This window comes from Fukomys damarensis, unplaced genomic scaffold, assembly GCF_012274545.1.
Source record: "Fukomys damarensis isolate Sample0158 unplaced genomic scaffold, DMR_v1.0_HiC HiC_scaffold_17, whole genome shotgun sequence".
NCBI lineage: Eukaryota > Metazoa > Chordata > Mammalia > Rodentia > Bathyergidae > Fukomys > Fukomys damarensis.
In genome coordinates, this window is record NW_022900929.1 from 57,640,469 (window position 1) to 57,653,410 (window position 12,942).

The 12,942-nt window shown below is 39.0% G+C and overlaps 2 protein-coding genes across 4 annotated transcripts in view; one reads left to right on the top strand and one right to left on the bottom strand.

Annotated features, from left to right (window-relative positions):
• The window catches only part of LOC104868700, a 32,847-nt gene extending 22,603 nt beyond the window's left edge, over nt 1-10,244 (bottom strand). For both annotated transcript variants that reach the window (XR_782079.3, XM_010633607.2), the window contains exon 1: nt 9,839-10,244. Coding sequence is in view for 1 of the 2 variants with exons in the window: in XM_010633607.2 (XP_010631909.1) it covers nt 9,839-9,935 (97 nt within the window). In the remaining variant the exon portion in view is untranslated. The remainder of the gene's footprint in view (nt 1-9,838) is intronic.
• A 64-nt stretch (nt 10,245-10,308) lies between these two features.
• Nucleotides 10,309-12,942, top strand: part of Srp54 (signal recognition particle 54) — a 69,549-nt gene continuing 66,915 nt past the window's right edge. The window contains exon 1 of one of the 2 annotated variants that reach the window (XM_033765132.1): nt 10,309-10,547. The gene's annotated coding sequence lies outside the window, so the exon portion shown is untranslated. The remainder of the gene's footprint in view (nt 10,548-12,942) is intronic. The other variant, XM_010633604.3, reaches the window with a different exon arrangement.

The following is a 12,942-nucleotide window of genomic DNA, read 5'->3' on the forward strand; positions in this document are numbered from 1 at the left end:
CAAAAAAAAACCAAAAAAAAAAAAAAAATCAAACCAAAACAAAACAAAAACAAAAGTTATACACATTTATGAGGTACCATGTGATGTTTCTGACACATGTTCAGATTGCGTAATGTTTAAATCAGGTTAAACATATCTATCTCCTCATATTTGTAATTACTAATTTATAATTTTTTATGGTGAATATATTCGAAACCCTTCCCTCTAGCATTCTGAAATATATCCTACAACTACATTATCATCTATAGTCACTCCACTGTATAAGATAGCATATTATGATCTTCTGGGTTTTTTTGCTGTTGTTGTTTGTTTGTTTTTTGAGACAGGGTTTTGTTGTGTAGTTCAGGCTGGCCTTATATTCACTATGTAGCCCATGCTAGCCTCAAACTCATGTTAATCCTCCTGCCTCAGCCTCCTGAGTGCTGGGATTACAGGCATGTGCCACAACACCTGGCATGTCATGATCTTTTTAAACATAAATAATACTTATTTGTTCGGGATGACATTTCATGTCAATTAAAAATTGGATGTTTTATAGTCTACGAAGTTCTTTCATATATAAACTAACCCATTTAACTATTATAACATTCCTGTGAGGAAGACAAAGTGAGACATTTACAGATTAGGAAACCAAGTCTTTCAACCTTAAATCAATTGCCAAAAGTTACAGAGCAGACCAACAGCTGCATAAGCACATAAGCCTGGGTTGCTGACCATGTGAAATCTTTAAATATACTACTGTGTCCTTACATACATTCTTTCTCTGCATAACTTCTTTTTGAGCAATATTAGTTAATACCAAAATATATTATTTGGCTCTCTGAACTAGTGAGGGAAGGCCTTTTAGTTCTTTTCTTTACTCAAATATTTAGTACAATATTCTAAGCTACTACCTTCAAGTGATTTCTAGGAGCCAGAATATAAATTATAGAGAAAAAAATAAGATCTAGGATATATTCCAAATGAACGGAGGGCAGGACCAAAATAAATTATGTAAAGGTGCAAATTTCCAATGATGAATGTCATTATATTATATACCTAAAATTTACCAAAAAATTAATAAAAAATATATTCCAATTATTTTATGTGGGAGTTAAATAGCATCTTTGATGCATTTCCCCCTACACTTGTTTTTTAAAATTCTATTCCTAAAATAGGAGTAAATTCTCCAAATGTGTTAATTAATACCTAACATCTGCTTAGTTTCCCTTCATAGATAGAATACAATATTAGAGCTTTTAACTCAATGTTAATTCTTATAAATGGTTAACTAAATAAATTAATAAAAATTTCATTATATTAAACTGAAATATTTCATAGCTTAGCTTCTTTGGGTTTAATGTTGCAACACAAACTACCATGTTTAATGAAACAAAGTTTTCATTGAGTTTGTCTTACACAGTCCAAGAGGATTAGCATGGAAGGGGACTTAAACTCTGACCTCTCACCAAATGGCAGAATGCCACGTACGTATCTGATATCTCACTTACAGCTGTTCAGTCTTTAACTCATTCAAGAACAGACAGCATTTCTTCTGCAGACCAAGCCAGAATTTGCCCTTCTATGACATTAGCTCAGTTTTTTCAATCAGCTGGAAGATACCATTATCTTAAATGTTGTACCTTTACCAAATGAGCACTTAAGGCATACTAGACTCGGTGCAGGGCTTCTCAAATATTAACTTCTAAGAACACTACAGGTGGTACTATTACCAATTCTTTAACAACACAAAATCTAAGATCATACTGGCCAGAAATTGGTAGAGGTAGGATTTGGTAGTTCTACGTCTGAACTACAGTATGATACCATACCAAAGAAGGCAGCTGGTAGTGGTTCTATCACTACCTTGGTCTTAGCACTGAGTTAAGCCCTCTGCATGGTTCTTAGAGTGGTAGCCCCATCCTTTGCCCTCTACTTGCTTTCTTGACTTGCTCAATAGCCCTTTAAATGTGGCTCTGGATCTGAGCACAGTTCAGCAATCTTAGAGCTCTAGCCCATGATCACTTTAACTTCTTTTCTTTATCACTGTGTAGCACCCCAGGCTCCAATCGCGATAAATATTGGGCTACTGAGAGTTGAAAGAATGGTGTTGGGTGGTTGAGGTCCAAATGTCATAAACAATCGTGTAAAAATCCAGGGAGCTGGAGAAACATGAGATGCTTGCAAATTCTGATCTGTAATTAAGATTTTCCACCAACTCTCTGGTCACATGTATTTAGCTGGGAGTTAATCTTCCAGTTAAGGTGAGAATCACCAGTCAAGATCAAGATGAAAGATGCTAGGAAATTACATATTAAATTATTAAGCCATCATTTATTTGTTGATAATTGAAGACTCTTTTGGGGGGTGGTAGTGCTGGGGCTCATCAGCTCTACCACTGAGCTATAGCCCCAGGGTCAAAACTGCACTTATTTCACCTCAATACCAAGGGTATCAGGTAAAAATGAGAACTGGTACTCCTTCACGTGATAAACTCTGATTTAACCACATTCAAAAGTAAAGAGATTTTTTTTGATAGGTTCACATTCATTTCTCCATTGACATATTTACAGCAGAACATAAAATAAATGCTGCTTGTACATAAAAGCCAGGTCCTTAGGTGGCTCATTCAAAGAACTAAGATCTCCAGCTGGCTTACAACTCCCTTCCTTCCTTGCTTCCTTTCTTAGTTCAGGCTGGCCTTAAATTCACTATGTAGCTTAGACTGGCCTCCGACTTGCAATGATCTTCCTGCCTCAGCCTCTGAATGCTGGGATTATAGGCATGCACTATCATGCCTGGCTCCTTGTTTTGGAATTTTCCAGCTTTCAGCTTATCAATAATTTCTTCAGTATCCTTAGGTGTCAGATCCTCATAGTAGCTGCCATTTATGTGAATTATCAGTGCGTTTACACAGACCTCTAAACATTCCACCTGTACGAAGTGAAAAGTTGATAAAGCATAGCTTGCCAGCCTTTATTTCAAGCTTTTCCTTAATGGCCTCCAGCATGCTGTCAAGTTTTGGCACATGAAAGGTGTAGTGGTGCAAACACTGTATGTACTTTTGACTGTACACCGTATAAAAAGTTGCTACTTCATGTACTGTACTCTCATTGGAGGTGCTTATAAAATCCTAACCTAGCACATAGCGGATGTGGCCAGGTGCCCATTCTGCCTGTGGGTTGAGTCCCAGGACTGGAAGCACAGCCCTGCTTTATGCCCTCCCGTGTAGTGTTTTACTATCACCTCTGTCCTCACAGTGTGCTGGTGTGAGATCGATCACAGAGCTGGGTTATTCTCAGGAGTATCTCTGTGCACAAATGAGGCTTCTCCAGCACTATCTGCACAGCTGTCTAATCAGATTCCTACGTGTTTCCCATGGCTGAGGCTGGCTGCCTGGGCCCACAATGCCAAGGAAGATTACTTTAGTTACTGCAGGATTCTTCACCCTGCTTCCAGAGAAGAGAATCCAAATATGGGGTTTCTGTGGTCAGAAAGGGACCTGAAGTTTTATACTGGATGTATACGTATATGTATATTTTCCTAGGAAGAAATGTCTTAAGAGCTGAGTACTATTTGTAAGACACTGTGCCATATGCTCCACACACCTTCACTTTTAATCTTCAAAATATCTGTATGAGGTAACACTATTATTTCCCCCATTTTCTGGCTCCAGAATAATCAAACATCACTTAAGACCTATGAAATGCTGGGCACGGTGGCCCAAATCTATAATCTCAGCACTTGGGAAGCAGAGACAGGAGGATTGCTGTGAGTTTGAAGCCAGCCAGCGCTATACAATAAGACCCTGTATTAACTAACCCCCTCCCCAGCCAATGAAATGAAAGTTAAGAATCACTCATTTAAAACCATTTTTCAGGGCTGGGGATGTATCTCAGTAGTAGACATACTTGGCTAGCGTGTGCAAGGCCCTGTGTTTGATCCCCTGTATACTGAGGAAACAAAACTAAACCATTTCACTTACTTGGGCTCTAAAATCATCCTCATTCAGCAGGCTTTGGCCCTGTATGTTGGATTCTGACTCTAGAATAAATGCTAAATCCAGGTAAACAAATAAACTTCAGAGCTAGACTGCTTGAATTCAAATCCTGTGATCCACTACTTATTATCTAGGTGAGTTACTATCTCTGAGTCTCAGTTGCTTCACCTTTGAAGTGGAAATAATGATAACAATGTCCTTATCAAAAGATGCTTTTGGTGATGAAATGTTTGCCTTAGAACAGGAGTCAGCTATAAAGTTCAGTGAAAGTTAGTTAGCATTTGAAGATAAGTGTTTGATAAATTTTTTTCCAAAACTGTACTTTAAAACTGTCATTTTCATGAATCAAAATGTAAACATGCCAAATTTAATTTTGATAACACAAAGAAACTCAGCCACATGCCTTCCTAAATGTTTTTATAAGTGTCATCTTATTCAAATGTCACTGATTCACAATTGTTAATACTTTCAGGTTTCATAGGGAAATTTTTCTTTCTCAGTACCGGGAATTGAACCTAGGACCTTGCACTTACCAGGCAAGCATGGCACCACTGAGCTACATTCCTGCTCTCACGGGGAAATTTTTAGTTAACAGATACCTTGAGATTTCACAGGGAAATTTCAAGAAGGTTGAAATTAACTTTATTACTTATAATGGTTGGCAAAGGAAATTTGAAACTTGTCTAATAATGGCTATGAAAACAAATCAGAAGAGGCTACAATTGAAGTGTATAAAACTGGAATTTAATGTTAGATGCTAAACATTTATTCTATGTAACTAAAATTAAATTTGTTGAAGTCAGACATGGTGACACAAGCCTGCAGTTCCAGCTACTTGGGAGGATGAAGGATTGTTTGAGCCCAGAATTTCATGGCCAGCCTGGTCAACATAATGAGACTCTGTTTTGAAAGGAAAAATCAATTTGCTGAAACATTTCTAAAGGTTGCTTAATATTCTATCATATGTTATCTCTATTCAACCATTCATTCCTACTTCTGGACAGTTATAATTGTGAAGAATTAGGAACACTGCATCTAACATTTTGGCACGTATCATTTCCTTACATCTCTGATAACATCCTTATTAAAAAATTATTTGAAGTAGAGGTACTTAAACATTTGAATGACTTTTGTTACATATTCACAAATTTCTTATCTGAAAGATCATACCAATTTACTGTAAGAGATATGAATAAGAATATATGTCTCATCAAACTGTCACAGTGTTGAATATTATAAAAACAAACTTGGTTGCTTTAATTTGCATTTACTTAGTAGTAAGGCTGAACATTTTAACATGTATGACAGCTATTCTAGAATGTGTAGTAAGAGTACATTGCTTGGAAAGAGATTAAGGGAAGGTGCTAATCAGTTAGCTGCCCATAGGTGGGTAGAGAGGGGAGAAAGAGTTTCTTTAAAGGGCAAAATTAATTATTTAAAATTTCCTACTTATATTTCAGAAATACCAGCATGGCTGACTACTCATGAATCAAACCCACTCTTTATATCTAGTCAGATATTAAGTCCTACCACTTTTTCTTTGAATCCTATTTCCTCTCCCTTCTCATTTCAACCACCTCGTACTTAGAACACTAACTTCTAAATGGCTCCTGGATATCAACTTTCCCCACTATAAAATACTCTATATACCTACTTAAACCAATCTTGCTTAAACCTCATTTTCCTATCCTCCACGCTCCCTACAATTTCTCAATATATCAAGCTTCACTCTAGACTTTTAAGGCCCTCCCTCTATACTCCCAGTGTCTAGTCATCCTAGTTTTTCTTTTAAATTTAATTTGGATGAATAATAATAACAATATGCAAGGTGTGACCTAAGAATATGATGAAAGTTTAAAAAATTCATTATGATAAAAGGCACACTGCAATGAATCCTCCTCAAAATACTTCCCTTCACTTTGAACACACTCAGCCCATCCTTCCTTGATGAAGTACTTTTTAGTGGCTCTAGTTGCGCTGTTGAGCCCTGAATCAATTCAAGATGTTCACCTTTCCTGGTCATATGGGCTTCAGAGAGGAGACAGAAGTACTGTGATGTTCCTATGAGCCTGCCTATCTGTTAGACGGCATGCAGCACCACCATTTACTGGGTCTTGTAAAGACACTCATGAAAGATGCTGTGTGTTCAAAGTGAGGGGCTGAAGGGCATTGATGATGATGTCCTTTACTAATACTTTAAAATTTAAACATCACCATATATTTTGATCACCTCTTGCATTTCTGGGCACAATGTAATAGGTCCATGTATACATGGTGGGATGATCACATCAGCCTAGCATGTATGTATCTTTTACCTCACATGTTCATTTTTCTGTGGTATGAACATTTAAAATCTGCTTAGTAACTTTGAAATATATATTATTAGCTATAATCATCATGCTATACAATAGATCACCAGAACTTACTTTTCCTGTGAAACTTTGTACCTACTGGCCCATATCTTCCCTTTTTCCTGCTCACTCCCCACCCTTAGCCTCTGCTAACTTCGCTATACTTCTATGAATTTGACATTTTTAGATTTCACATATAAGTGAGAGCATGCAGTATTATGTCTTTCTGTGCCTGGTTTATTATCCTTATTTCACTTAGCATGATATTCTTTAGACCTATCCATGCTGTCTCAAAAGACAGAATTTCCTTCTTTCTGTTTGTGTGTTTTTTGAGATAAGGTCTTGCTACGCAGTTCAGGTTGGCCTTGAACTCACAGGCAATTTTCTGGCTTCAGCCTCCTCAGTGCTAGGATTACAGGTGTGCACCACCCGTCCCAGTTAATTTCCTTTTTTGTTTTGTTTTCTGAGACAAGGTTTATGCTATGTAATTCAGGTTGGCCTTGAACTCACTATGTAGCCCAGGCTGTCCTCAAATTCTCCCTAAGCCTCCCATGGTGTGCGCCACCATGCCCAGCTAATTTCCTCCTTTTAAAAGGCTGGTGAAAGATTGGGGAGGGAGCCTCAGTGGTAGAGTTATCATGTGGGATGCCCTGGATTCAATGCCCAACACAAGTGGTGGCGAACCTATGGCACACATGCTTCAATGGGCACACAGAGCCCTCTGTTGGCACGTGAGCCAAGTTGCCCCAGCAGCTGAGCATCAGATAACAGTTGTTTTTTCTAAATTAAAACCTCAGTATTCAGGTTAAATTGGTCATTTGTGATAAATAAGTGGGTTTTGGGTTGCAGTTTGGGCATTTGGTCTCTAAAAGGTTCACTGTCACTGCCATATATTCAACAATTTAGAAGAATGGATTAATTCCTCAAAAACAACAAACTAGCAAAATTTTAAAAAAATTCACATTCATTGCGTCTTTTCATCCCGTGAGACATCCTTGTAAGGCAAGTGTTCATTTAATAAATGAAAAGAGACTAAAGCAAAAGCCTAAAGTCAGGGACTTAAAATTATTTTCTCAGAGCCATGAAGACTGAAAAAGAAGCTTCACAACTTTCTTTTTTTCACTGTTATAATTCCAGTATTAGGACCAGTGCAAGCAAATACCAGGGTCAATAAATATATGTTAAACAATTACTAAAAAATTATAACATCTTTGGATCTGTTTCCTCATCTGTAAGTGGAGATAGTAAAATACTTCTCTTTGCTTTGAACACATTCAGCCCATCCTTCTTACCACTTTATTTATTTATTTGAGACAGGGTCTGTGTAGTTCAGGTCAGTCTTCAACTCACTATGTAGTCCAGGCTGGCCTCAAACTCGCTGCCATTTTCCTGCCTCAGCTTTCCAAATGCTGGGATTACAGGAGTGCAGCACCATGCCTGGCCATCTTCCTAAAATCAGAAATCATGTTCTTAATTTTCAATAATTCATTCTTGTTCTTTGTGCCTTTTTTATAAAAAAATGAAATATTAAAATATTTTTTAAATGAAATGTTAAATATAAAAAAAAAAAAATAAGTCAGATCCTAGCCTGGGCAACTTAGCTTAGTGAGACACTGTTGCAAAATATAAAATGGCTGGGGATATAGCTCAATCTGAAGGCCCTGGGTTCAATTCCCAGTATGGAATGGGGCTGGGAGTGGAATACAAAAAAGCTCTCTGAAATAGAGTACATTAAAAAAAGATAAATTCTACAACTAACATTATTCTTAATGGTGAAAGACAATGCTTTTCCTCTACGGTTGAGAATAAGGAAGGGATATTCACTCATGCTGCTCTTACTCAATACAGCAGTGGCAATACTACTAGCCAGCCCAATGAGATAAAAAGAAACAAAAATCAGATGGTTTGAAAAACAAAAGAAAAGAAAGGAATGCCTATTTGTATATGAGTTGACATTCATGTGGAAAATTCTAAGAAATTTACAGAAAAATTCCTAGAACCAACAGGTCAATTCAGTAGTCACACATCACAAAATGAACAGACAGTAATAGCCAATTACAAACCTGGGAGCTCCGATTGCAAAATAAAAAAGGGCTAGGAATGTAGGGCTGGGCTCACTGGGTTCAATCTCCAGTACTGCAATAAAAAAGAAATAAAAACATAGGCCTGGGAATGTCCCTCAGTGGAAGAGCAATTGGGCGAAGGGGTTCTTCAATTAGTGATACCGAGATTTTCTGTTTACAAAATTAACATACACAACACACTTTCAAGCCACCCTGATTTTGAAAAATTGAAGGGTGAGATTTCAAATTGCTCCACAAAGCTGAAATGTTCCTGTGGGGAAAGACATTTCAATTAACTGTGCAATTGCCAGAGCAAGACAATACTGGTATTTTTGTAGGCAATTAATGTCCTTATACTGGAATAAATGTCCTTTTACCGAGGAATACAGAAAAAGCAGATGGCAGTTGCTACTGTTTTATAAACAAATGGGATATGATGAACTGGGCATGATGGGTTTAAGTGAAGTGACAGAAAACTCAGCATATTTTGGAAATTCCTGTCTTGAAATAATCTCGCATGTGTACTATATAAATATGAAGCTACCCCTTTGGTTTTCTGTATTCACCGTACATATGATAAACTTTGCTATCAGATGTTCAAGTAAATTTTAAGCTGGCATCTTATTGCTAAATTATCTGAAAGAGGGACTATCCTACTTTTTGTGTGCTTTCACTACTCACTTTGTCAAAAGGAGAAAGCTTTCATTCTTCAATACCTGGATATAAGTACATTTCCTCAATTCTAACTTGTGCTTTTTATTATTGCTATTGTTAATTATGTTAACAGTTTTAAGATGAAAGTATTTTTCGCCTTTTTTTTAATCCTCCAAAAACTATTAAATGATCTTTTGTGGTGCTGGAGATTGAATACTGGGCTTTTGCGCTGAGCTGCATTCCCATCCTATTGTCTGTTTTTAAATTTGGAGACAGTCTCATTAAATTGTCCAGGCTGGGCCTGAATTTAAGACCCTCCTGCCTCAGCCTCCCAGGGTGCTTGGGATGCCAGGCATTTGCTACCATGCCCAGTAAACTATTTTACAGTCAAGATAACAAATGCACTAGCTACAGATTATTTTACCCGGAGGGTCAAAGTTTGTAGTTCTACAACCTAAAATCTCTTGCAAAATGTTTTTTCTGGTATCATCAGTCCATGGGAGTAATGGGGAAAGGGTTAATACCACCTTTTTGTTCTTTCAGAAAGACACAACGAGACTCCAGAAACCTGTCTGGAGTCTGCAAAGAAATCACAAATCATCTGGAGCCCAATTTTCCAATCCCAAGTGGCACTCTGACCGGCCCAGAGGACAACCTTATCCCACAGTAAAAAAGAGATCAGCATAGCTATCTCATCGGAAGGCTTTTGGTTTTAACCCGCCTAGGTCACCAAGGGCAGCGCCAGACCATACCCTAGCCCCAATCGTTTGCCTCTAGCCCTAGTTGCTTACGCGTAGTTCGCATCCAGCGCAGGAGCGCCGGTCGATCTGCCGGAGCCACAGTGTCTAGCAACTGAAGTATTGCTCGCCGTGCGGAGCGGAATTCCATGCTGCACTGATCCACCGCAGTTGGTAAATTCACATTGCGCACGCGCAAATAGACAGGGACTTCGGCCTCAGCTCCGCGTGGACCCCAAGCTCCGCCCCCTCCTGAGTTCCCACGTGCGCTTCCGTCAGTCTAAATTACTTTTTCTTAAGGTGGCTCCTCTAGGCCTGATTTCACCCCAAGAATACGTCTCGGGAGACATTATTTTACTACTAATTGTGCTGCCGCAGTTATCCAGCTGTTATAAAAGTGAATCTAAAAGCCATCAAGGAAAGAAACACATTTCCAAAGGCTTTCAGAAGAAAAACCAGAGGAACGCGGCGCTGTGACCCGGAAGCGGAAGTGCACGCTCCCCGGGAAAGGCTGGACCTCGCCGAGTGATGACGTCTCCTCATTGGGCGGAAGATTGGCTGGCAGTCGTCGGTCCTCCAGCTGGTGGGAGTTAGCGTCGCAGCACTGGGTGCCGGGACCCTACTTCCTACTGTTGGAGAAGCTGGGTTGTGAAGTAGTGCCTGCTGTCTGCTCCAAGCTTTCCTGGTCTTCCTCGCAAGGCGTGGGGACTCGCTAAGGACTCCCCGGCCCTTTAGGGCCACGGCCTTAGCAGTGTCTTTTGGGGTAAGTGTGCTTTTCCTCTGTTCAGACTGTGGAGGGGCATCTCCAGCCCTGGTGACAGGGCGGGAGACTCCTCAGGAAAACTGTTTCCCTCCCCACTGATTGTCATCGCCAAGTCTGATGTGCTCTGGCCCTTCTTCATCTGGTGTCTTCCATCAGAAGTTTTTCCAAAAGGTGCGCTGTGACCCTTTACACTGTCTTCAGATTGACAGAGCCAAGTAAGATGTAGGCATTGTAGGCTTTACCCTTTTGTTTGCTTTCCTGAGCAAGTTTAGATGCCGGTACTTCCCTGAAAATCTTTTGATGTTCAGTGCCGTTGATAAGATATACGGGTGGCTTTCTGTGTATACCGTTTGACACTACTGACCATCCATTTCTTAAAACTTTGCTGTTTGCTTTCTTGATGCTGTCCTCACAGCATCTTTTGTGATTCTTTAGTAAACTTAATTCAACAAAATATTTACCTGTGGTTAACCATAAGGATACAGATGAATGATGCAAACTCTGCCATTGAGAAACTAACAGTGCAGGAGAGAGGGGCAGATAAATAATAGCCTGTTTCTTCATCTATCTAATAGGCTATCATGAGGATGAGGGAAGATTAGGTAATGTTTGACACAGTGCCCAAACAACAATGTGGTGCCAAAGAAGAGGGAGATAGTTCCCTCAAACCCTGGTACCCTCAGTTTTTTAATATATATAAACAAAGAATATTTTCTAACAATACAGATGCAAAAGAATTTTAAGGTCTTCCTTCCGAACGGTGCTACTAACAGTGCATCTGAGATAGATGGAATTACAGAAGTACTGTTTGGAAAATGGACACACCAGAGCAAGGACCTGATTTCGATCCCCACTACCAAAAAAAAGTCTGTTTGGAAAATAGTACCAGCATACTGTAAGATAACCATAAGTAGTAGCATTTATTTCTTTTTACTTGATTTTCTTCAGTGTGCTTTTTTGGGGGAACGGAAGGGAGTTAGTGAAATCTGTGTTAGATTACTTTTATTTTAGTCGATTCTCTCTCCTTTTAGCTGGGCCTTAGTCATTGCTGCAACCCGTAGTCTTCCGCAAACACACCTTCTTGAGAGTTCCCATCTACATCTATGACTTCCATAGAGTCATCTTTTTTTTGCGGGGGGGTTACAGGGGATCGAACTCAGGTCTTTGCAGTTGCAAGGCAGGCGGCGGAACCACTGAGCTAAATGCCCAGCCCGCGTCATCCTTTTATGCCAACCATTTCCACCCCATTTCTGTAGCTTCCTTGTTCAGAATGGTAATTATGGGCTTTCCACAGACTGAATAGGCACAAAGCCAAATGCACTATCTCCATTTTCCTTTTTTCACTATGACGTATCATACATGCAAAAGTGTATAAAAGCAGTGATTCTCAGTGTGTTGTCTTTGAGCTCTTTATATGTTGAATTTTTAAAAGGGTAAGTTGGGTGTGGAGGCATAGGCCTGAAATCGCAACTACTAGGGAGGCCAAGGTAGGAAGATTGCTTGAGCCCAGGAGTTTGAGACCACCCTGGGCAACCGAGTGGAAAACCCATATCAGAAAAACAAAACAAAAAAGGGTAATACAATGAACACATCTAACTTAATCAGAGTCCCCTTTTGCCTTCTGTTCATTGGTTAATGGCATCACTAGCCAGCTGGTTATTTAAGCTAAAGATAGTGGAGTTATTTTTGCGGTTCCTCCTTGACAATTTGGACGTTAGGTCATGTAGATTCTGCTTCTTTGATTCCAGCCTCCTCTTACCGCTTGCCTTCTTTTTCCGTGGTTCAAGCACACACCTCTTTCTAGTAGACTTTTGGAGTGTAGCTAGTGCTTGTAGTCTCCTGATTCCTGAATCTTTCACTCAGATGTATTTGCTACATTGTCTCTAAAGATATTTTTATTATATTATATCGATGTATATATTTTCGACAAGGTCTTGTTATGTTGCCCTGGCTGACCTTGAACTCTGCTGAAGTAATCCTGCTTTGTTTGGATATGTGGTCTTTTTTTCTCCTGGATACATACTTGGAGTAGAATTTCTGGGTCTTGTAGCAACTCTGTTTAACATTTTGAGAAATTGCCAACTGTTTTCTAAAAGACTTTGCTGCTTTATTCCCACCAGCAGTGAGGGAAGGTTCTGATTTCTTATATGCCCGCCAAGACTTGTTATTTTGTCTTTTTGCTTTAGCTATCTTAGTAGCTATAAAATGATATTTTATCATAGTTTTGATTTACAAAACTGATGTAATTTTTTGATGTTTTTAGACTGTATGTTTTATAGTCTTCCTTTTGCATTTAAACATTTTAGCATTAACAAGCATATTTTCTTTCTTTTTTTTTTAAACAAGTGTATTTCCAAAAAACTGTCTCCCATTTCTGTTTCCCCTTCTACTTTCC